Source organism: Channa argus, chromosome 22, assembly GCF_033026475.1.
Source record: "Channa argus isolate prfri chromosome 22, Channa argus male v1.0, whole genome shotgun sequence".
NCBI lineage: Eukaryota > Metazoa > Chordata > Actinopteri > Anabantiformes > Channidae > Channa > Channa argus.
The window spans coordinates 3,782,617-3,806,209 of record NC_090218.1 but is presented as its reverse complement, the minus strand read 5'-3'; the positions used below and the strand labels follow the sequence as shown (position 1 = coordinate 3,806,209).

Genomic DNA, 23,593 nt, shown 5'->3' with positions numbered 1-23,593 from the left:
AGGCACAGAGATTCTTCCCCTATGTGCCCATTGGCTTATTTTCTTTCAATCTATATCAATAATAATGTAGTGCTCACTGTTGAAGTTTGCAAACGTAGCCTACCAATGTATCCATTTCATATCAAACCAATAACAATTTTAGCCAAAAAAAGATATTGAGATTTCATGTAAATGTGGGTGTCAGTCATGACGTGAACATCAAAGTTAGTATGTTCTCCATTTTAAGGCTGTAAACTTCTGGCTGAACAGTTTTTATTGTTTAGGATGCTTATGTTTATTATTTCAAAATTGTGAAATTATTTGATTTGAATAAAAGGTACTTTGAGTGAATTTTGGCTGGTTTACTTCACTTATTTGCTTTACTTGTTATGAGGCTGCTGTAAGGCAGTGGTTCATTTGACCACAAACCTCACAGATGTCACCGATGTCAAGTTAAGTTGCTATTATGCAATGGTCAGTTACGTTTAAGACTTTCAGATTTCTGGTCAAACGCCTTTTGGTCTATTTTCTTTGACAAAATGCAATTTTCAATTTCTAACTTTACCATTTGTACCAATTGTATCAATCATTTAAGTGCCACACATTTTTATGATGTGTAATAAGTGACAATCATCAACTGTTATAAAAGAGTTAGATACACATACGTACTAATAATACACACCCATAAACCTATGTAACCATAGTTACATAACAGGCCCCAATTTCAACCCCAAAGAAACAAGAATGAACTCAGCAGACAGCTTTGTGCTTAAACATTGTTTTCAATATCAGCATGTTGACAGATCACATTTAAATAGCTGTTAAATAATCAGAGGCAGGGCAGGGCTGCTCTACTGTTCATGTGACTGAGGGGCTGAAATAGTCTTAACATCATTGTTAAATACTGTAGGTCCTAGTTTGTGTTTGTCTTCTGCCTCTCATAAAGCAATATGATATAATAATACTAGTTAAAGCTCAGAAGGATGTTTGAATATTTCATTTAAAGAGTGTTACTCACTGTTGACTTTATTTATTCTTCTAAGATTACTAAAAAGATTCACTTTCAGTAACCATGCCCCTGCAGGTACATATGTGTTTATACAGTAAAGTTGAAATGCCCATTTCTAATTAGGTACAAGGTCAGTAATAGCTTTTAGATAGATAGTTGATTATTGTCTTTGTGGATGACATAAACATAATGGATGTGCACATGCACTGTTTCGATCAACCTTTTGCATTATTCCAACTTTTGTTTAACTTATATTTGTATTTGCTGTGCTTGTGTTCATCATGTGAGTTCCACTGGAGATGGAGGCAACATTTAAGTGTGATTCATTCACTAAAAGCTAACAATGTTTTTATTCTCACAATAATATTAGAAAAAAACAATGGACTAACTTAAAAAAGGTAAATTCTGTATGGATACTGTGTGATAACTAGTTTCCAGCTGCCTTATGCTACCATCAAGTATCACCGATGGATGACAACAGTAACATGCAGTGTTACGCAATGTTGCAATGTTTCTCCACAGTGTAACATGCAGTGTGCCGTGACTACCAGGAGCATATATGCCTGGTAGTCACGGCACACTGCATGTTACACTGTGGAGAAACATTTATTTTGCAATTCCCAAGGAGCCAAACACAGGCACAAGGTGCGGACTCAGTGAGACATATCACTTCGCTGGAACCATGCTGCAAGGACACAGCTGATTTAATCAAGTTTACTTCCTGGTATAAACACTACAAAGAAAACATGTGTTACACACTAAGAAAAAGTGTGGAGAATTGTGGGTGTGGTAAGATACAGACACGGCTGGATGTTGTGCATAAAATAAACATGACTCACTCTTGACTTTGAGAACGTCTTCATTTATTTATGGTGGTGTGAGTTTGCTCTCAAAGGATAAAACATCTTTTGGTTTTTAAACACACTGAAACCGCCAATCTGACAAGGGCTGTACATTTGTACATTGAAGTACACAAAACAGGCCTGTCTGTGGAAAAAGTAATAATCCAAAACTTTAATTGGCTTCAGCAGAAACGTACATAAAAAATGCCGGATAAAGGCAAATGAACGGGGGCAGCGCTTGGAGCATCTAATACTTTCCCTATTGGCAGGTTTACAGTACTGTCTGAGTCCATCCTAAAATGCCAACTCAGGTTCAGAATCAGTCAGAGCCAATGTTCAATAAAAATGGTAACATTAGAAAGAAACAAATATGCAAAGACATGAGAAAACTAAAGTTCACAAAAAGTAGTGACAAAAATGACATGTTTTAATGGCACAACTGTTCGCATTTCTTACAGTCAGAACACATCACTGGGCACTAATTTAATTAATAACACCAAAATTAGATACAAATATAAGATTGTTCACTTCTCAAGGTCTTCTCACACAGAAATACATCATTCATAAACTCCACTTTGACATCCACGATAAATGCAGGCCACTCCCACTTTGATTTTGTTAGTTTAGAATGATAAAAACTGTGATTGCACTGCTTGGTCAGGAGCCTGATGGGAGGATTTATATTCACTGACACAATTTAATTCCAGACACTATCAGAGCGGGACATTTTGAGGGCATGTAGATGTTTAATTTATGTGGATAAGGAAAAAACACGTCTTAGTGCAGGTGTAAGTACACACTGAATGCACTGCATTTGCAAGGTTATTACACTCATTATACATGTGCTCTGTATCAGTGATTTACATTCATACATTTGTTCGCATTGAACACCTGTGGCCTGGATTCCTGTGTTTTTCTTACTAACCCCCCTTTAACTTTAATCATATGGTCTCCCATGCCTAAATGACCATAAACCCGATAGGTGCAGTATTGGAAAATTGTCATCCAATCTAGTGGCATCTGGTGGTTGTATTAAAAAAGACTCTACAATACATGATGAAGTGTCCTGAAGTATGGAAATGATTGAGGAAGAGGAAGAATACCCCAGTGGGAAGTGAAGAAGGGACATTTTAGAGTTTCAGCAGAACTGACTGTCCACATGTTTAGAATAGCGACTTACCCTCAGTGTTTTCAATGATGTTTTGATTTAAAGATTTGTAAATGTACAACGTATTCTCTGTGGCACACAGCTGATCTACTAGCTACTCAATGCATCTTCAAGTGCATCTTCAAGTCTTTTATGTGTTTGATGTGTTTCATTCATTCCCTTGCTTTGCTCACTGGGTGTTAAGAGAAGACGGGAATGTGAATACAAGCCACGACCATGGAGATCACAGCGCTGACGATCAGCAGAGGAACCACAGGTGTAGTGTTGCAGCTCGAGCTCACAGCTGGGAAAAAGAAGAAACCATTAATTTTAGAGAGAACCCCTTTCTGTGCAGTTTCAAGAGGGTTGTGTATATATGTGTGCGTGGTTGTGGTCCTTACTCCGGCAGCTTTTCCCGTCTCGTTGCAGCATCCCGGTCACACAGCTGCAGACGGGCCCAGTTAGCTTGCTGGTGCAGATCTGCTCACAGCCGCCGTTTTCCTGCTCACACCAGTCTGACTCTGAGGAGACAGAAGTGACTCATAAAAATCCTACAAAAGCTGAGAAAATTAAAAACTGCAGGACATATTTGGAATAGAAGAAGAACTTACAGTGAAGTTGAAAGGAACAGTCCTGCCCTTTAATTGGTTCTTTCCTTGACCTTTCAAGTGTGTTTTTTCACATTTAAATTATTCCTAATAATTAACCTAACCAGAATGACTTCGAAGAACTGCAAAAACTATCCACTAATATTGCAAGGCTGGATTTATTTTATTTACCTCTTCGTCTTATGGGTCCAACAGTCAGTATGTGCTCTATATGGTCACTGCCCTCTGAGTACATTCTTCGCTTGTGTGGACAATTCTAGATGCACAGTACACACACACACACATATTACAACCAACACTGTTTCATCAACATGGTGATTTGAGGCTGTGTTTTTGCTCCAGCTTCTCACCACTTTGCACGCGTTTGTTTCTGAGTCGCACAGGGAAACGTCACAGTGCAGGTGGACTTCATCGTAGTCCCCAATAAACTTAAAAACTGTGACATGGAAGCGGCAAGTGAGTGATACACCGTTTTCTGCCATGCCAATGGTGTTGTCCTTAATGTTTGGACACCTAGTGAGATCCAGATAGAAAGAAATACATCATGATTAACAGGGAGTAATCTTGTTGAGTATCCCATATTGTCGAGAAGAGCAAAAATCATCTTAGCAAAACACAGTTGTTAATCTGCCAGACTACTGCCACCTCACATTGCTGCTACTACTGAAGCACAGAAAATCAGTGCTTTCAATTGAGCCCTGGTGGTTTATTACATTTACATCTTTAATCTTGGCCTAAATTGTCCAGGCCAGTTTCTGGGAAAGCTTCTTTCTTTATTAAATTTTTGTGAGGAAAAAAACTGTGTGTCTGAAATCCCACTTATATAGAATAAATCTTTGAGAGTTTAGCTTTACATTCTTCCTACATCAGACTCCGTGAAGGACGTGATCTTTGATGCAGCTCTATGTTAATAAAATACGGAATCTTTGAAGCTTTGAAGCTTTAGTTCCTTAAATGTGAGGATTTGTTATTTTTCTGTGGTGTAAATTACTGTGTCTGTCAGATATGTCAGACTTTTAAACTGTTTTTAAACTATTTTTCAAGATATTTTGATTTGCAGTGTGTGTGATGTTTCCTCTAAGCCATCCTTTGTGTATGTGCAGAATTAAAAAATCCTTCCCGACCCTCTCTCTATAATGATGTAGCGAAGTCGATCGCTGCTGTAGCGAGATGGCGTGGCCCAACACATGTTCACTATGAGGATGAGCTGGTTTTCATCTGCTCCTTCCACAAAGACGCCCACAAAGAGGATGTCCCGCGTGCTGAGCACCACCTCCCCCTCCCTGTATGGATTTAGGTAGGAGGAGTTCTTGTATAAAGCCATCTTGGTGATGAAGTTTCCCTCCTGGGTTGGTAAGGTGAGGTTAATCACGCTGAAGGATGGGAAAAAAACCAAGGATGAGAAAGTAGCCTGTTGTTACATCCTATTTTTTTTGTTTGAGGGAAACATATTAACTTAAACCTAATGCCTGATTTTGTGTGCCCCTGTCTAACCTGAGCATAGGTTTGAGGACCGTCTCCAGTGAGATCTTCAGGTCCAGTTCGTAGGCGCAGGAAAACTCCACATTGATGGTCTTGTCTCTGGTGATGACATTCCCAGTGTTGTTCACACTCTCGATCCAAACTGTGTTTTTGTACATAATGTGTGTACCATTCGACTGTCAGATAGAAAAACATCTTGTCATCAGAGGTGGTCGGCACAAAGGTGTGTCAACAAAGAGCACAGTGAACATTTGAGCATGAATATGAATTAAAATTAACTTGCTGACCTGTACGATGGAGCCACAATGTCCCTTCGTGTTGTTGATGTGGAAGGAGATGAAGTCCTCTCCCTCGATGCCGGCACAGCGCTCATCGTTTATCCTGACGTCCTCTCGTTCAAAGCCCAGCTGGAAGAGCTTACACTTGGAGATGGAAACCTCCATCTTGGCATGCTTACATGTCACCTCTGCCTGGATAATGTCATCATCACCTGCCAAAGATAAACATCACAACTTTTAACACACTGTAGGTTCAGAACATGGGCTGTATGTAAATGTATTGCTGTAGAAACACTGTAACCCCCAAAACTCTTTTAAATGTTCTCTCAAATGTTCACATGTAAGGAGGTTTTATAGGCAACATTCAACATAATTAAAGAAACAGGATTAACGCTGGATGTGGATGATATAATGCTGGTACTATATAGAGCACTCACCTCCAGTACTGGTGGGTAATTCTGGACAGCCACATAGGTCCCCTCCATTTTCTAGCTCACACGTGTAGTTTGTGCAGATCTCGCCTGCACAGGGGTCATAGATCCATTCTGCTAAAGACAGGTCAACACACAATGTTAGCTGTCACACTAATTCTGCAGCCTCACTCCCAGTATTCAAATAAAATTGAAAGACAGTCCCATACACTTAAAAACTCTATTCTTCCATTTCTGGCACTCAGTGATTCCTTTAAATGAAATATGTCCTGTCATGGCACTGTCAATGTCTTCTCTCTCACGTTTTTACCTCACTTGTAGGTGGCTTTAGAAAAAAGTGTCTGCCACTCGCTGTGGAAATCAAACACTGTTGTAATAACTCATATTAGACTCATATAGACACTCCGACATCTGGCCAGAAGGAACTGGGAATCGAACCAATAACCCTGGCATGTGGATCTCTGTTCTATCAACTCAGCCACTTCATCAGGAATCTCCTGTACATTTCTTTAATCGACTGCCAGTGATTCTTTGGACCTTGTTAACAAGAGGCTGGAGCCTCATGGTTCCCTTACAGCAGTTTTCCTGGGTGATCCACTTGGTGGTGAGGGTGCCCAAGGAGCGACAGGCCTCAGCATAGGCTGCTAGCGAACCACAGACCTGAGCCTTGCGGTGATTATAGCAGCCATCCAGGTAGCAGGACTGGTAGAAGGGTCTGGGATCCAGCAGTCCGTGGCATGGCTGGAAAAAGCCCTTTAGCTGGGTGAGCTTCTGACAGGCATCTTCCCCCTGAAGTGCCACCACTGCAGTGTTGTCACAGGACTGTGCCAGAGCCACATACTGGGTCTCATCACAACTAGAGGAGAAAGTTGGACATCCTGCAGAGTTATTCTTATTAAAGATTTCTGCTGATAGAGTCAGCTGATGAAACATTCCCTGTAAAGATGGCAAACAGTACTTTATAGGCTTTTTAAAAATAGACCACACCATTCAGAAAGTGAAACAAAACCAGATGGTTGTTCCTGCCATTGGTGTAAAACTCACAGGTTAGGCTACAGAGCAGACAAAACCTTTCCCCAGCCCCATACACAGCATGCTTAACCCAGCCCACTTCCTGTCCCGAGCTGGAGCAGAATGTACTCCATTACATTTGTGAGTCTACCTGTTCTGCATTCCATTGGTCTTCCAGCTCTGGGCCAGTTCCAGGGAGCTAACAGCCGGCTTGCCTCTAGAGGTAATGTAGTCATCACTGGCGTCTCCGTTAAAATTTCCACAAAGGCCACACACCTTGTTCTGAAGCCGCTGGCCCATTGTGATGCTGAGAGTGTTAAAGCGATTGTATCGAACCTGGATGTCCTGAGGTGTGTCGATGACAATGAAACCTTCAGATGTGGACAGACGAGTCATCAGCCCCGTTACAAATGGTACTGATACTGGTGTGCCATTGACCTGGGAAGACACACAGATTGTGTGTGTGAGAAGTAATTTCCTCACTGTGACAGAAACAATTGAACATAAAACCTAAATTTGTAAGAATAGATTTTTGGAAGGTTTTGAAATTTCTATGCCAAGTTTAAGGGTAGTATTTGACAATACAATGACATATACAGGGCAGCACGGTGGTGAAGTGGTTAGCGCTGCCACCTCACAGCTAGAAGGTCCCTGGTTTCGAATCCCAATCCTGCTGTATTCTTTCTGTGTGCATGTCCTCCCCGTTGGTTTCCAGGTACTGCGGTTTCCTCCCACAGTCCAAAAACATGCGTGTTAAGTTAATTGGTGACTTTAAATTGCCTGTAGGTGTGAATGTGAGCATAAATGGTTGTCTGTCAATGTATGTCTCTCTGTGTTGGCCCTAGGAGAGACTGGCAACCTGTCCAAGGTGATACCCTGCCTCTTACCCGCTGGCAGTTGGGATAGGACCCAACCCAATAAGTAGCTAAGGAAAATTAAGGGATGAATGGAGGACAAACACATAAACCAAGACCCTTTCTTTTCCCTCTGGGCGAGGTTTATGAACTTAAACATGTGAGCTCTGCAACATGGCACAGGAATGCAGATTTGGCTGGTAGTATAAACAATAAAAGTGGCATATAACTAGATAAGAAAGGATACAGCCCAAAGCAAAGACAGAAACCAACTGTGCTGTGGTGAATATGATCCAAGTCACTGCAGTGCATAATCTGTGATGCTAACATAGTTCCTCAGGCAATTCAGAAAAATGTTGTGGTCAGTGGCTCACTTAGATCAAGAAGCATTAAGATTTACAGTTAGAGGAGATCAGCAGATCATTAACAGTTAAATGATATGGCCCAAAGCCAGCAACAGAACAGCTCTCACAAGCTTTAATTGGATTAAAAGAACTATTGCTGTATATTCAGTAGTATTCAGGAAAGAAAAGGGAGATTTGAATAAGCTCTGTTTGTTAAAATATTTATGAGAGGACTGTAAATGGTAGGTGCAACGCAGCCCATTAACAAGTTAACGGAACAGACACAATTATATATTATCTATATATTAAAAAACTACTCTATATCCGACAATAATTAAATTAGAATTAATTAATCTGTATCAGGGACAACAATAAGATATTACAGATGTGAGTAAACAGTTAAAGAATAAAATATCACCAGGCAATAGACCAGGAGATTACCTCTCTAATTGTTCTCTGTGAAAACGGGTTCATTTCAGAATGAATGGAGTGTAATTTGTAAGTATGATAGACTCTATACCAAAATTGACATTATCAAGGCAATTTCTAAAATTTGGGTGATATACTGAATAACTGAAGATGGTTAAATGGATTTCACCTTGATAGTGCTGCCAGAGATGAGTATATTCTCCTCGTTGATGTACAGGTAGATATGAGAGATAGTGGTGAGGTTGGGTGTGCTCCATTTATCAAAGTTAGCAATAAGTTGAAAGGAGAGATCAGGCAGTTTGTGGCAGTTTGTGGACAAGACGAAGGAGCAAGAGGCTGGGAGGCGCAGTGATGCCCCATCAAATGTCCTGAAGACCCCACCGCCTGAAGCGACACAGTGCTGTGAGCGGCGTGCAAAGCAACCCCTCACTCCGTACCGCAGGGTACACTCTTCCTCTGCCTTGCATCGCCTTGGATCACACTGGATCAGGTTTCGTCCAATGCACTGGCACCGTTTTGTGCAGTCACTGTTCCAAAACAGCTGTTTGGGCTGAAATAAAGAACAATTGATTAGTTTAGCTCAAAACTATGACCACCACATCTTTTTTATATACATATGTATTTACAACTTAAAGACTGACCTCAAAGTACTTGCCATCAGTGTAGCAGCCACAGTTTTGAGGCAGGATGCAGCTCTTGCCATTGAGTACATAGCCCTGGTCACACTGGCAGCCCTCCACACAGTCTTGGCTGCAGTCCCTCTGGCCACGGGCTGGGGCGCACTGGGGTTGGCAAACCAACATGCAACTCGAGTAATGGCTGTTAGGTGGACAGCTTTGGACTGGGAGGAGGCAGTTTGGCAAAGATATTAGCTAATTTTACTGAGCACAGCATACATACAAATTTCCAGTACTGAACGGTGTTTTTATGTGGGATTTTATGTGGGAAAATATTTGTCAATATTTGTGAATCTATGGAGATCTACTATATTAACGCTCAATATTTTAGAAAATGTGTTTAGTCATTTGGCTTCCAAGAGTAATGTGGAGGTTTAATGCCAGTTTGATATGGTGATGAACTTGGCATAGCTTAGCATAAATACCACAAGCAGAGGGAACAGGCTGGCTCTGTCCAAAGTTCAAGCACAACCCTGCCAACACCTCCAAAAGCAGTATACAGTATTTAGCTCTCTTGCATAACCAGTGGAGAAACAGAAATCTACAAATGACAATATAGTTTGTGGTTGTAGGGGTACGTGCATGCTGGAACAATTTAGGAGCTGTGAGTATTGGTTACATTATCTTATTTAATTAGACACCACTAGAGGGAAACACGCAAAGTTAAGGTGAGCTCACCACATGGTGTGTCACTCCTCCAGCCAGTGACAAGCACTCCTTGGGTCTGACAAGTGCTGGCATAGACCTGCAGCCAGTTACAGATTGTATCAGGAGCTCCCTGGTCAAAACAAGTGTCTTGCAGGCAACTTTGATAAAAGAAAGCTGGTGCCACCTTGCTGTGACAACGTGCAAACACACCTCCTCGATCCACAATTAGTCCACACAGCCTCACCGCCTCAGGCTCCACAAACACGTACAGTCCATCTCCAATGTGGAAACGTATGCCTGTGTTGATTTCGTTTGGCCCATTCTCATTGATGTTCATGCTGGCGTCAGCTACCATGAGAGGGGCATCATTATGCATGCTTTTCTCAGCCAGACCACAGCGTGGGCAAGAGTCTCCACAGCCCACCTGACAGAAGGTGTCCCTTTCTGCCCAAGCCATGCCCCAGTCAGTGGTGGTAAGGGTAGGTGGGGATAAAGGCATACCCTGACAGAGGCCGCAAGAGGCGTTGTAGAGGTCACGGGGCAAAGTCAACAGGAGTAGTGTGTTCCAGTCAAAGGCAACCTTCAGGCCAAAATCTGTATCCAGAATGAGATGCATACCAAAGGTGGAGATGTTAACCTTCCCTTGGCCCAGCTTTAGAGGGAGGTACAAACGCTCCTTATTCACCTGTGTGAAAAATAGTTATAGTTGGAAAAGGTTTAACACTATGATCCCCATGATACATACAGTATTTCCTACAGAGGAATTTTTACTACAAATGTATTTTCTAATCTAACTGACCTGAATATTTCAAGTATGTGGGGAAACCCAGGGCACCACTGGATATCATTAAGACTTCCAGTGTGTTTTTCATTTAATCTAATTGTAACTGTGAGAAAGATGGAAACAGAGAGAATGAGAGAAAATGTGTGTGTGTGTGTGTGTGTGTGTGTGTGTGTGCGTGCGTGCATGCGTGTGTGTGGATTATGTGTGTTATTTCTGTTCCTCCTCAGATCTTTTAGTCGGTTTGTGAACCCAGTCCAAATGTCGCTCAGGGTCGGGGTTTTGTCTGAGCCAAATCCAGCCTGATAAAAGATGCCCATTGAAATTAGATCCACCTTAAGCCAATCAAAGAGGAATTCACCCTCTGACTGGTTATTCTATCGGCTTGATTAGAAATAGCATGTCCTCACATATAAAACTGAACTATGACCTTCACAGGTCATGCAGAAAAATGTTGTTAAGATGAAATAAATACCAAGGACCAAGTCCCAGCTTATGGTCATTTGGCTCATTCCCTATTACAGCTGATAAACACTCCTGATAGATTTAGTGTCATTCTTATACACTCATACACTCACCGTAACAGTGTTTTTGTAGGTTCGAGAGACTTCAATCTGATAGTCATAGACCTCCAGCACAAAGCCCCTGACCCAAATTGCCTGGCTTGTGTCCCTTTCCTCATTACGAGCTGCCAATTTAAACGGAGGAAAAACTCCATTGACAGTTGCATGATCCCTGTTTTCTCTCCCACAGTTGGTAGTGGCCATCCTAAGAGTACAAGAGCTGTGTAGCTCAAATGGGACCCCACCAAATGGTAAAAAATGTCCATAACCAGCTGCCACACACAGAGCCTCGGTGCGCGGCTGGCAGAAATACAGGCCATCATTCTCCTGGCAGTACTCCTCAGGGTGACAGGTTGCTAGCTGACAGTATACACTGTTGTCAGAGCCATTGCAGTAGCAGCGCTCCTGGCATTCCCAGTCTGTCCAGAAAGTCTGATTAGTTTCCAGCTGGCGCCCTTGGCTCATGCAGCCACAGTCACTGCGTAACACACACAGCCCATCCCGCAGCACAAAGCCTTCCTCACACTGACACCCCTCCTGGCATGGCAGAGGACATGGCTCTTCAGGCTCATCTAAGTTGGCACATGTAAGTGGGCAGGCGCTGGTGCACTCATCAAAATGGCTGTTTGCTGGACACGGAAGAGCTGAGACAGAAGAGCAAGACGACAGAAAGGAATTGGAGAAAAGGAATGTCAGAAACCAAACCTATAGCAGAAGATTAATCCATATATCTAAAATAATGAATAGTTTTGTTTTGGCAAATACTTAAACACATGTAGAATTAAACAGTGGCTCTGAAAAGATTTTAGCTTGTTCCTTGGCAGCAGGTGCAGTTAAAGTTGACTCATCATTACAGTGCATGTGAATTAGGTTATAGCATAAAAGGATAAAATAGTCCACGTTTTTAAACCATCTATCAGAATTTTTTAAAATGATGGATGATGAGCAAAAAGTCAGTAGCACACTGCATTTGCAACAAATGAAAGTAGTGAATTAAATCGCATATATGGAAAAAGATCATAATCAGCTGAGAAGTTTCGCTTTGCAGTGGTGGTTTGAAAATGTCATTTTGAAACTTCATAGCATAAAGCATTTGTGCTGTACACTTCTAAAAAAGTGTTCCTTGCTATCAGCAGTGGTGGACTAAAACTAAAGCGGGACACCAGTGAACATTTTTACATTTTCACCTGTTCAACGAATTCTAACTAATGACACGAATAACTATGACAAATGTGTTGTTTAAGGCAAATTTCTTACTTTACTGTTTTATTTTTTTAGAGGAAGAGCTGGGCTAGCTGTGAATCTCTAATGTAAACTGACAGAGACATTATCACACCAAACAACCAAATGATCTTGCCTTTTCCTGAGAGTGCGGCAAGATTTACTTACGGCAGTTGGTGGCACTCCTCCAGGAAGCGAGGCCTATTTGAGCATCCTGACATGCAGTGGCATAAGCCTGCAGTGAGGAACACAAGGCTGAACGGTTCCCGTCCTTTATACACATGTTGTACAAGCAGTTCCTGAAGAATGGTGAGGGGTTGACCACTGCATGACATGCCAGAAATGAACTATTTCCAGGGTCATTGATGTTGCCGCACATCCAAGGACTCTGGTAGAGACGCAAGTCTGTGCACATGCGATACAGATCATCACAGTCACCATTACAGGTAATGTCATCAGCAATTGACCGCCAGCCGTCAGTGAACTGTTCAGTAGACTCTGCCAGGCGTCCATTAGGGAGGCGAAGGTCATCGGTGGCATTGCTATTGAAAACACCACACAGACCACAAGTAACATTGTAGAAGAGCGTGGAGAGGGAGATGTTGAGGAATCCTTTGCGTGTGTAGTGGACACGAAGCAGACCACGGGACTCCACAACTGTAGCATTGCCTGGTGCTCTGTATATCATCATTATCTCCATTGGATGGACATATGGAAGAGCCACTTGCTCACCATTCACCTGAAAAAAGAGGAATAATAGCTATAGGCATTAAGAAGCTAGACATATAAAACAAGAAGGGTTTTGAGAAGTAGGGAAAATACTAACCTTTACTATGTCAAAATCCATCCCTCCTATCTGAGCTTCCAAGTTGGCCACTGTAACGACCACAGGTCTTTTCCAAGCAGGGCCTTTGTTTACCAGGCGCCTGCCTATCTTCACCTCAACCACTGAGCCATTAGCTGGCACTACACCACACAGCTTCAGCAGGTAGTATGAGCTGTCATCAGGGAAATTTACGGAGGTACCATCAAAGGTGGATGTCACTGAGTTCTGTGTGATCGAACACACTCCCTCCCTCCGAGGGTAGCAACCCATCAAGCCCACCTCTGCAACACACACCTCGCCCTCCTTACATGACTCGTTGAAGCAGGACACTTCCCCAGCAGCACCACAAGTGCAGCGGAGGATACATTCACCTTCTTCACCACTGGGGCCCAACCAGAAAGTGTAATTAAGGGGGTAATAGAGACCATTATGCTCACAGCCACAGTCTTCACGCTGTACACAACGGCTCCCACTGAGAACATAGCCTGGATCACATTGGCAACCCTCGGTACAAGGGTGGGCACAATACAGAGGAGCGGTAAGGTCTGAGCAGGAGGCTGGACAGGCATTTGTGCATACTTGGTAATGGCTGAACTCTGGACATGACAAAGCTGAGAGCCAGTAAGAGAAAATGAATTGGGTCAGATAACAAATGCATTCATGTAATGTAAGTTAAAGGATCAGTGTAAAGTGAATGTAACAAAATCTCACCACAGAATGTGCGGGATCTCCACGGTCTTATCGTGACACCCAGGGCCTGACAGGCCAGAGCATAGGCCTGGATGGCCTGGCAGAGTGTGGTGATGTTATCCCTATTGCTACACATGTCATACACACAGCTATAAACAAAGGCTGTTGGATCCACTACAGCTCTGCAGTCCCTAAAAGGTCCATCGGTTTTGTTGATAAGCCCACAGTAGTCTGAACGAAAGTAGAAGGCTTCTGTCAGAGGGTCGCACAAGCTGCAGTTCTGTGCACAACCATCTGTACATCTCCAGTCTGTGTCCTCTGCTCGCCAGCTGCCCCCCAACTCCACCACACTTTCTGCTAGAGAGCCATTGGGAAGCACAGGATCATCAGCTGGGTCGTCGTTATAGTTACCACAAAGACCACAAGTATTGTTAAAATAGGAGCTAGGTAGGGAGATGGATGCATAGTGTTGGCCATCATATGTTACTAAGAGTCCAAAGTCTGCTTCTAAAGCAACAGCTACCCCAGACTGATAAACCCTGATGGCTCCAAGCTGGAGTTGGACCGGTAAAGTCTTCATCAAGCCATCAACCTAGAGAAAGGAGTACAGGGGAGGTCAAAAACTGGACTGGAGAACAATCATCAGTGTAACTTTCTTCCTATTCCTTTATTATAATAAAACTCTTTTGGACCATGGATCATCAACTTGTGTTTGTGCTTAAATCACACTGTCAAGATGCTCAAACAAGGACTTGTGTAAAGTGTATTTTTAGCCACATAACCAAAATCCCAACAAAAAGTATATATAAGGCATATATTTGGTAATGTTAATGTCACCTGGACTCTTCCAAAACTGCCTTTGGGTAACATGACTCTATGACCATATACTTCCACTGTGACATCCTTGAGCCAGGAAACTGAGGCAACCCCACGGTTCTCATTTTTGGCCTCCACACTGAAGAAAGGCAGCCCAGCCACTTCCCAGCATGGCCGAGCCAGCAGGTAGGAGCAAGTGCCTTGGAAGTGATAGAGGAAGCCGTCGAAGGTGTGGTAATGAGGGTCGCCGAATACCACACAAGTGCTGGTTCTGGTTGGCTGGCAGTAAAACGCCCCTTCCTGCTGCTCACAGGTCTCTAGCTGCCCACATGGTGCTTCTTGGCACTGCACATCATTGTTGATGTCCAGGCAGCGGCATCGCTGTAAGCACTGGTCAGACAACCAGAAGATTTCCCCTCGTCTGTAATATCGTCCTGGAAACAATATAAAAAAGGAATGGCATTATTAAGCTGCCTTTGGGTTTGCTAAACTAAAGATACTGAAGCTACTTTGCAAAATATCACTCTGTGTGGACATACTATGTATTTATCACTGCTTGATGAGTGAACTTGCCATTGTAGCTGCAGCCATTGGCAGGATCTATCAGTTCAGTGTCTACGCGAAAGAACCAACGGCCAGGAATATTCACGTTGGTTGTTTGTTCAATGTTCACAACATCATTTGATCGTGATCCTGGTAGGTTGAAGAAGTGACCGATGTCTCCACCGTTAAAACCTGACTGAAAAGGGCAAAGTTTTAAGGGATGTGAGGTGAAATCTTTATTAAAACAGAAAATTGTTAAATTATAATCATACAAAATTAAATTAAAGTTATTAATCATACAAAATGACCTTGGGAGGCACTGTTAGAGTACCTGAGCTGTTGTCCCACCAAGTCCTGTTAAAGGGTCTCCACCACTGGCTGTTCCTGTGCTCCACAGGATTTCACCATAGTTGAACATACTGAAGAATGACACGCCATCTGATATCAGTACAGTTTGGAAGGTGTTCACCTTTTAAGAAAAACAAGAGAGAATAAAGAGAATAAAATAAGTGCTTAAGGAGAAATACAGACTTACATATCAAACACACAAAAAGTACACAAAAAGCAGAACAAGCCTTTTTCTATTAAACAACAAGTTCCCTTGCAGTCAACAATGCATTTGAGAATTTTATATTCCTTTTATGTCTCATTCAACATATGGGTCTATTAAATCTTGGCTGGTGTAGTGAACAAGGTTTTTTAAATAGTATGTCATCAGGGACCACAATCAAAATCCAAAATAGCTTTGTCATGCAAGTGTCTAAGTGAGATGTTTTCGACATTTTCTGGACTTTATCGTGCAAGCCCCCAGTACAAAATCCGTATTAAGTGTGCAGCTTGCTGCTCTGTCCTAAAATGTTGGAAGGATAGAGCGAGCAAATGTGGTGTTGATGACGTTTATCACTTGACTTTTTTATTAGATGGAGAGCTCTGATGTGCAGTAAAAGTAACAACGTAACGCACAACCTAAGTTTTCTATCATATTGTGCCTGCTGTGCTGACTAGCTGAGTTTCTCCTGTGAGTAAGCTTCTGACACGCGCACCATCTCCTGCTGTGTGTTAAATAGGTGCATTGCAACTGTGACAATGTCCGAGGCAGATTTCTCCTGACATCCTCTGGAGTTCATACAATATGTGAAACAGACTATTTATTTGGTCTTTACCGGGGTTGTCTGGCTTCCTCCATAGAAGGTGACCTGGTGCCATGTTGCAATAAAGACCCAGGTGGCTGTGAAGGTGGGCATATTTTTGAAGTACTTCCGGACATCTTGGGTCGCTCTTTCAAGTATTTCTACTTCGGTTGACTCTCTGTAGTACACATCTCCACGAATGCCATTGTGTACATCTGCCCATAATGGGGCAATAAATGATCTGCTGTCACTCAGAGGAAAAGCCTCTGGTGTGAACTGGCTGACCTGCACGTTGAAAGAGATCACGCCATTGTTGTTGACCTATGAAAAGAAAGGACAGGGTTGGGTTTTTAGCATCACAAACTAAGATATGCAGTATATAAGTCTAATAAATTACGGTTTTCTATCCAATAGTAAGTTTGAGATTTGGAGCAAGGCTTACATAGATGGAACGGTAGGGAATATTAAAGAACACGAAGGGGATGAGCAAAGAAATTTCAGGAGAACTCCCATCATCCATCTTGGGAGTCTCTAGATCTCTATGGCCAGGTCCATATGGATACATGATGTCCTGAGCACTAGCTAAGAGGAGACAAACGTACATGATCTCAAAAATGAAGACATTGGGCAGTGTATGAGTTTAAAGATATATCTTCATGTCATACCTCCTGACTGTGCAAAGATGCTGAAGAGGTGGAGCAGAATGACTGGACAGCCTGACCTGACCATTCTAAAACACAAAGAGAATAGGAAGGGAGATCATATTGAACTAATGTCACCTTATCTGTCTTGCCTTAAACCTAATGGAAATGCAGGTAGACATGAGTCATAGGACATCATCCCATAAAAAAGTCTTTAAGAAAAAAGTAGAAAGAAGGGAAAGCCATCAAGCCAACGTCACATTACTTCTTTTAGATCAGGCTCCCAGGTCTCCCCTGAGGCACCCTGAAAAGGCCCTATTATGCATGCCAGAACAATGTATCAGGATCACATTTGCCTTAAGTCCCATGTGAACAGGCAATAGTGGACTACAGGCTTCTCTGTGCCCCGATTCCTTGCAGCTGACCAAACTGGCCTGGTCTGCTCCAGTGTCTCCGTGTCTGAAGCCGCGAGGCTGCTTAGGGCCTCATTACCACTTCTGTTTGAGAGCCATCCATGCCTTGTTGGCTAAAGGGAAAGGAGAGTAAACACTGGGGCACTAATGGCTTTAAGTGAGTAGGTTTGAATTGCCAAGGCCTTTGCAGTGGCCCTTTGGGGCTGTTCAGTGCCTGGCTTGGCAAGCTTCCTTTTGGCAATGTACAATGTAAAGCCAAGTTGGCATATGTTACAATGACCATATGGCATTTAAACCTAATTGTTTAATGAAACTGAGGGAATTCTAAAAGGTATTGCCTGAACATAAAGTGAATTTACATTGATTTGTACCTCACTGCCAACTTTACACCTCGCATACCGTTCACTACATTCCGCCTTTCGAAATCTATTATTTTGATAGTTGTGTCATTTCAGACTTGACAAAGAGAAACAGGTGTGCAAAAAAAAAGTGTCAGCATTTTGTAGATGTAATGGTCACCCCTCAATGCCCATGGTTCTTTTGAGTGCATAGTTTCTGTGTCAAAATGTAGTACTTGTAGTTGACATACTGTTCTGTTTATTTTTATTCTCAAAATACTCGGGCTAAAATTATAGATTTGGTCTTTATTGAGCAATATTATTAGTTCACGGTAAATGTGTCCTGAGAATTCGGTGCCAATAAATTCAGAAAAAGCTTTTACGTGGAGCTTTGAGTTGACATTACTTTGTCAGACAGCAGGTCGGTACTCATGTGAAAGTGTTTTCATTGCAGCTGGGCTATTTGTAAAACCCAACAATAGTAGCTTATAATTTTGGAATCACCACACCCTATAAATACCACTAGCCCAAACCATTAGACACTACTGATAAATTAGGTATGAAGGGTCAAGTGGATTCTTCTGTCAAATCTCTCATCTCCCTATTGTGTGAATTCTAATTTGCTTCATGGTAAATTGTGTTCAGGTGTGCCAAGATGAGTAGGCACTGCTGAGAGAGGTTTGCTGTAATGTCATCAGCCTCTCATCATACATTTTTAGCAGAAAGATTATCACAATTGGTCTTTTGACTCATGTAGCTCACCTTCCTATCTGACTGGCATCACTCTGGGGCCTTTTAACAGGGCAATTAAGATAAGGCCACTGGGTCCAACAGGGTACTTAAACCTTAGTATTCCAAAAAACTATGCTTTTTTAAGAATTTAATCGACTCACTTTCATGGATTTATTCTATTTACAATTATTAAAAATCAGGATAAGTAATGGCATTTAGTTTATGTACTTGAAGTCAAAATTGTTCAGTAAAATCTTAAAAAGCCTTAATTCTAACACCAATGGCAATGTGGTGGCCAATAGTAGAAATGTTAGATCACTGGTTCCAATCTGGGTTTTTGGACTCCACAAAGGGTCCAGAGATTAAAGAAAAACAAAAGTATTTTCTTTTTTCACCTTTCTTTTAATTTCAGGGAGTTGTTGTTGCTAAAAAAATATTTAAAAGTGATCAGTTTATGTTCCTTCCTGCAACAGAGTCATGTCAAAAATAAATAAACAAATGAAATGATGCAGAGGAGGAAATGATGCACTCACCTTCCCTCAGAAGACGGACATCTAGCACCTCACTAACCTGTCAGCTTTCACACAGCAGTGTCCCATCCAACAGAGGACCATCCACAGTGGTGCTGATGGAGACAGCAAAATGAGGCAGTGGAGGTGATGACTGCTGAAGTGACGGAAAGTGGAGTATATGGAGGAGCTGGATGTCCAGATAGTAGCTCTCTACTTGTTCAACTCCACAGAATTACCAGCTAGAGCAACAACAATCCAAAGGTTTGTGCAGGGTGGTTAAAATGTCCTTAAAGGAGAAAATTGTGGAGACTGAAAATCTCTGTTGAAGCAGTGGAAAGAGCTCTGTCTAAAGCAGCAGGTGCAAAGTTTACTTGGGATAGTGTTCAACTTAATCTGAGATCAGAAAGAGGGTAGGTGGGGAGGAGTGGAAGGCCGAGGGGAGGGACAGCATAGGAATCTGAGGAAGAGGGGGAGTGAAAACAGAGTCATAAGTATGAAGGCGAGAGAAGAGGTCAGAGTGCTAGAAATGATGGAGGGAAGTGGGTAAAACTATAATTATTGCTTCCAGACACATTTTAAATGTAGGAAAATTGGGGGTTTTTTGCACAAAGAGAAGTTCTCAGACAGGATGAAGGTCAAGCCTTTGGGCACGAACTGTCACCAACGCCTACAAGGTGCCAAGTGATTATGCAATATGATGGAAAGAATAAGGTGTTGTTATTAATGTGTTATTCAGCACCTAAATGCAACTAGCAAGAATATATGGTGATAATTTCTATAAAATTGGGCAATGCGATTTACTCTCCAAGTGAATGATTTCATCCATGGTAGGTGTAAAATGAGGTCGACTTAAACACTGCCTTTGGATTATGTGTTACCTGCAATGTAGACTTTGTCAGATTTCACTCAGTAAAGTTCAAGCTAAAGGCACCTGAGCACACAAACCAAAGTAGTACAGTCTCACTCTGGGACATTTATAGACAAAAACAGAAACACACACACAATCTGAAACCTTGCTTTTCAAGCTCTGTAGTAGGTAGAGTTACAGAATTAACATGAGTCACTTTGGATTCTCTGTGGACCCCCTTTTTTTTAATTAGGCACGGCCTCATTTACAAGGTTATACAAGACACTTTATTTCCAGAGATGCTGGAGAGATAGTGAGGGGAAATCTCAGGTGAATCCACACTGATAGGGTCTGGGAAGGAGAGGGCAGTCAGTTGGGTCTTTGTTGCAAGAGGACAGTGGAAGTAATTGGAGAGTCACGGAGCAAGATGTGTGAAAGGCTCCAGGACTGAGGGCAGGCCCTGGACTCCCATTAAGCAGGACCGCGGCTCTCTGTGGACGCTTCTTTTATACCTCCCACAGCTTGTTGTGTAAATGGTAGCATACCCTTCACAACCCTGTGAAAAAGAGCTTCGCACAATGAGGAACAAAGAAAATCAACAGTTACAGATGACCTACTGGGCCGCTCCAGCTTCCCAATTTAAGAGTTGTGTTTTGGGAAATGTCGAAGATGAAAAAGTGGGAATGACCCAGGTATGCATTCGCACTGCTGCCTTCCTTTTCTTTAACAGTGCAACTCATTAGGAACAGAAAACTGATCATGCTCTGTGTTTTCTCTTCTTTGTAAAGAGCTTTGCAAAGCTGGGTAAAAAAGCTGCATTAATTGGTGTTAGTACAATAAACTTTGTGCAAGCGGGCTAAGGGTAATGATATTCACCCACGGAGAATTATCCAACCTCTACAGAAACCACAGACTCTCTTAGCTCAAATGACAAAGTTGGTGAGCAGCTAGTTCAGAATGTGTAGCTTTTAAAAGAAAAGTATTTTTAAAAAAGCAAAATGGACAGTGAATGTTGGTCTCATATCTGTCAGTTAGAAAAATCTGCGTCACAGTGATGCTCAATGCTGCTGGATGTGTAAATGAGTACTGCTAGTTCTGCCCTCATTTGGTCAAGGATCAGTTTAAGCAGCTTTAAAGGCAAGTTTCATACTCAGAGCCACAACTGCGTATTTAATCTGCCCAAAGAAGTGTTAATTTAATGTACATAGGTGTGCTGTCTTGTACAACCTAAAAAGCCTACAAAGTTTTACACTAAAAACCTCCACAGAACAGCTGAGGCAGAGGTTAATTCACTGAACAACTCAGTTGGCCGGATGGGTTTGATCTATGGAGAGCTGGTAATAGCAGGAGCAGTCAACCTAACAATACAAAATAGGTGTTTGTTGCAATACTGGTTTTCTTATACCACTATCCTCTTGTTAGAAATGAGAGAGTGACTCAAAATATCAGTGGTGCAACCACTGATTGCTAGAAACAATGCAATTGCATCAAAGGTTTCTATGCAGCAGGAAGATACTGTGTGGGAAAAGGGTCAAAGTATCCAGCATCACAAGTTCTGGAGAATTCATCAAGCCTGACCTTCACAAAAAAGGTCCTGGACTGGATACCTACTCAGCAGTCACCTAATCCATGGAGTGGGCCACTCTAATTCAACCCTGATGCCCAGTAGTTGGCTCTGCCCTGCCCTCTTCTCCTTCCGCTCTATTCACAATAGTGCACCTCCTTCCAGTAACCTAAACCTTCTTACCCCAGTCACTTCTTCACCTCGGCACTCAATAGGCCCTGTTCAGCCCCCCTGCCCACAATTCCACTTCACAATGCAATGGGTCAGATCAGAGAACTAACTGTGCAACAAGGTGCTAGGTGCAACCGATAGAATCCATCTTAAAACCACAGTCTGACCTGCATTAGTGGACATCTTCCGGCTCAGTGACAAGAGTTGGGTTACAGCCATGTTCCTGGAATGACACGTTATTTGTAAAATTGGTTGGGTCCACAACGATACTCCAGTGACCTTTATAAAGACGCCTTTATGCCTTAGTGGTCTAGAAATTGACATGTTGAGACTAATTCATTGTCTGTGTTTACAATGGCCATATACGCGTCCATTGAGAAATTCAGTATGCGTTGGGGCTAGTTTCCATGAGTAACCCCAAAGCCTTGCAATGATAGCAGCTTGGTGAGAATGTATGTTGAAAAGCAAATGCTTTGTCAGACCATTGGATGGTTGTCAAGACTGAACCAAAGCAAAACACAATGGTGGTGCGAAATGCAAAGAAACCATCTAAAACACCCTTGTATATTGACATTTTGTATGTCAATATAACGATAAATCTCATAACAAACAGATTAAAACTTTAAGTGAACTTTTCATTATTCTAAACAAGGGAAATAATCAAGGTATAGCAGCTTGTTTTGTATTGCTGAACTATGTATCCTACTTATTTTCAGGAGCTGCTCACTCATACCTGGGTCTTTATCTCAACAGTAATCTGACTTGGAAAGACAACATCACTGCCCTGTACAAACGGACTGAGTAGACTCTAGCTTTAGATAGAATTTGGATTATTTGAAGGGTGTACGACTCTTCAAACTGTTCAATGAATTTATGGTGGCACCCACCATCTTCTATGCACTAATCTGGTGGGGTAGTAGCATTACAGCAGCAGAGGAAATGGACTGAACTAATGGATGGAGAAAGTCAGCTATGTGCTCAGGGTCTCTCTGGACTAAGTAGAGGAGATGGGAAATAGGAGGATGATGGTCAAATAGCTGGCTATCAAAAAAAAACTGAGTAGCACCTTTAATAAAGGGCTGCTCTACCTGCAGTGTGTGAAGGGGTCTTGCTTCAGGCCTTTTCCCTGCTTATCTCAGACTCAACAGCTTACAGCCTACCTTTACACTACTGTATTTTACCATATATTTGAGGTGGTTTTTACTTTTTCTGTAATCAGCTGCTGTCAAACATGAATTTCAGTCCTTGGGGGTGACAATAAAGTGTAACAAAAAATGTGAAGAGCACCAATGACCACTGAATGGCTCCCAAAGAAGGGGGTCATTCCGGTGACAGTGAGTTGAGGGTAGGTGTTTGTGGTGGGTGTCATAGATATCCCATTCAGGATTAGAGCCATGCTTTTGGGAGAAGGGGGGGTAGAGGGAATGCCCCAGAAACACAACACCGCCTGACACGTATGGAATGGACTCTTTGCAGCTCAACTTAAACACGTCTGCCAGAAAGAGAGAAGATCTGCAGAATCCCATCTTCTCCACGGCCAACCATTCAGCCTGTGAAACAGAGCTGTACATGTTGGTCATGCGCGTATTCTGTCTGTAACGTTAGCAATTTTGAGTTTCTACAATCCATATTTTGTTTTTGAATCAAAAGTTTGAAAAGGCATTAGCAAGCCAATTCATTGAACGTTACCATGTTTTTTATTATATTTTCTTTCCACCACATGAAATTGTTTCTTCAATAACCTTCATACATTTCTTAATGAATAAAAAATGAAAACTGAAGTGATAACGTACACTGGTAATTGAGGCTAATTTGTCAATTACCATGATAAAGGAATAAAACTTTATCATGTAGCAATTGGCATTAGGAGTATTTATAGTTCACGCATACAGAAAAGAACAGCATGAAGCAGATTCTACAACAGGTACAAGCAGAATAAGCCTGGAAACTAACAGGTAGCACTTTTATACGTTATAATTAGAGCCATTTGGAGATTTCTTCTGTCATAGAGGGGTGTGAGATGAGATGATCCTAATGGATATTTGTGTTCCCTTAAATAAATCATC

General features: G+C 42.1%; 1 protein-coding gene across 1 annotated transcript in view; it reads right to left on the bottom strand.

Annotated features, from left to right (window-relative positions):
* Positions 1–1,803: 1,803 nt before the first annotated feature.
* Positions 1,804–23,593, bottom strand: part of tecta (tectorin alpha) — a 26,403-nt gene continuing 4,613 nt past the window's right edge. Inside the window, exons 3-25 of the mRNA XM_067492544.1 lie at positions 16,983–17,039; positions 16,752–16,891; positions 16,343–16,630; positions 15,511–15,648; positions 15,210–15,375; positions 14,658–15,070; positions 13,842–14,412; positions 13,131–13,741; positions 12,473–13,043; positions 11,099–11,727; positions 9,770–10,424; positions 9,056–9,255; positions 8,584–8,964; positions 6,939–7,225; positions 6,352–6,632; positions 5,783–5,893; positions 5,355–5,557; positions 5,080–5,243; positions 4,710–4,958; positions 3,936–4,098; positions 3,757–3,841; positions 3,379–3,498; positions 1,804–3,281 (exon numbers count right to left, since the gene is read on the bottom strand). Coding sequence (XP_067348645.1) covers positions 3,178–3,281; positions 3,379–3,498; positions 3,757–3,841; positions 3,936–4,098; positions 4,710–4,958; positions 5,080–5,243; positions 5,355–5,557; positions 5,783–5,893; positions 6,352–6,632; positions 6,939–7,225; positions 8,584–8,964; positions 9,056–9,255; positions 9,770–10,424; positions 11,099–11,727; positions 12,473–13,043; positions 13,131–13,741; positions 13,842–14,412; positions 14,658–15,070; positions 15,210–15,375; positions 15,511–15,648; positions 16,343–16,630; positions 16,752–16,891; positions 16,983–17,039 — 6,587 coding nt within the window. The 3' untranslated portion in view covers positions 1,804–3,177. The remainder of the gene's footprint in view (positions 3,282–3,378; positions 3,499–3,756; positions 3,842–3,935; positions 4,099–4,709; positions 4,959–5,079; positions 5,244–5,354; positions 5,558–5,782; positions 5,894–6,351; positions 6,633–6,938; positions 7,226–8,583; positions 8,965–9,055; positions 9,256–9,769; positions 10,425–11,098; positions 11,728–12,472; positions 13,044–13,130; positions 13,742–13,841; positions 14,413–14,657; positions 15,071–15,209; positions 15,376–15,510; positions 15,649–16,342; positions 16,631–16,751; positions 16,892–16,982; positions 17,040–23,593) is intronic.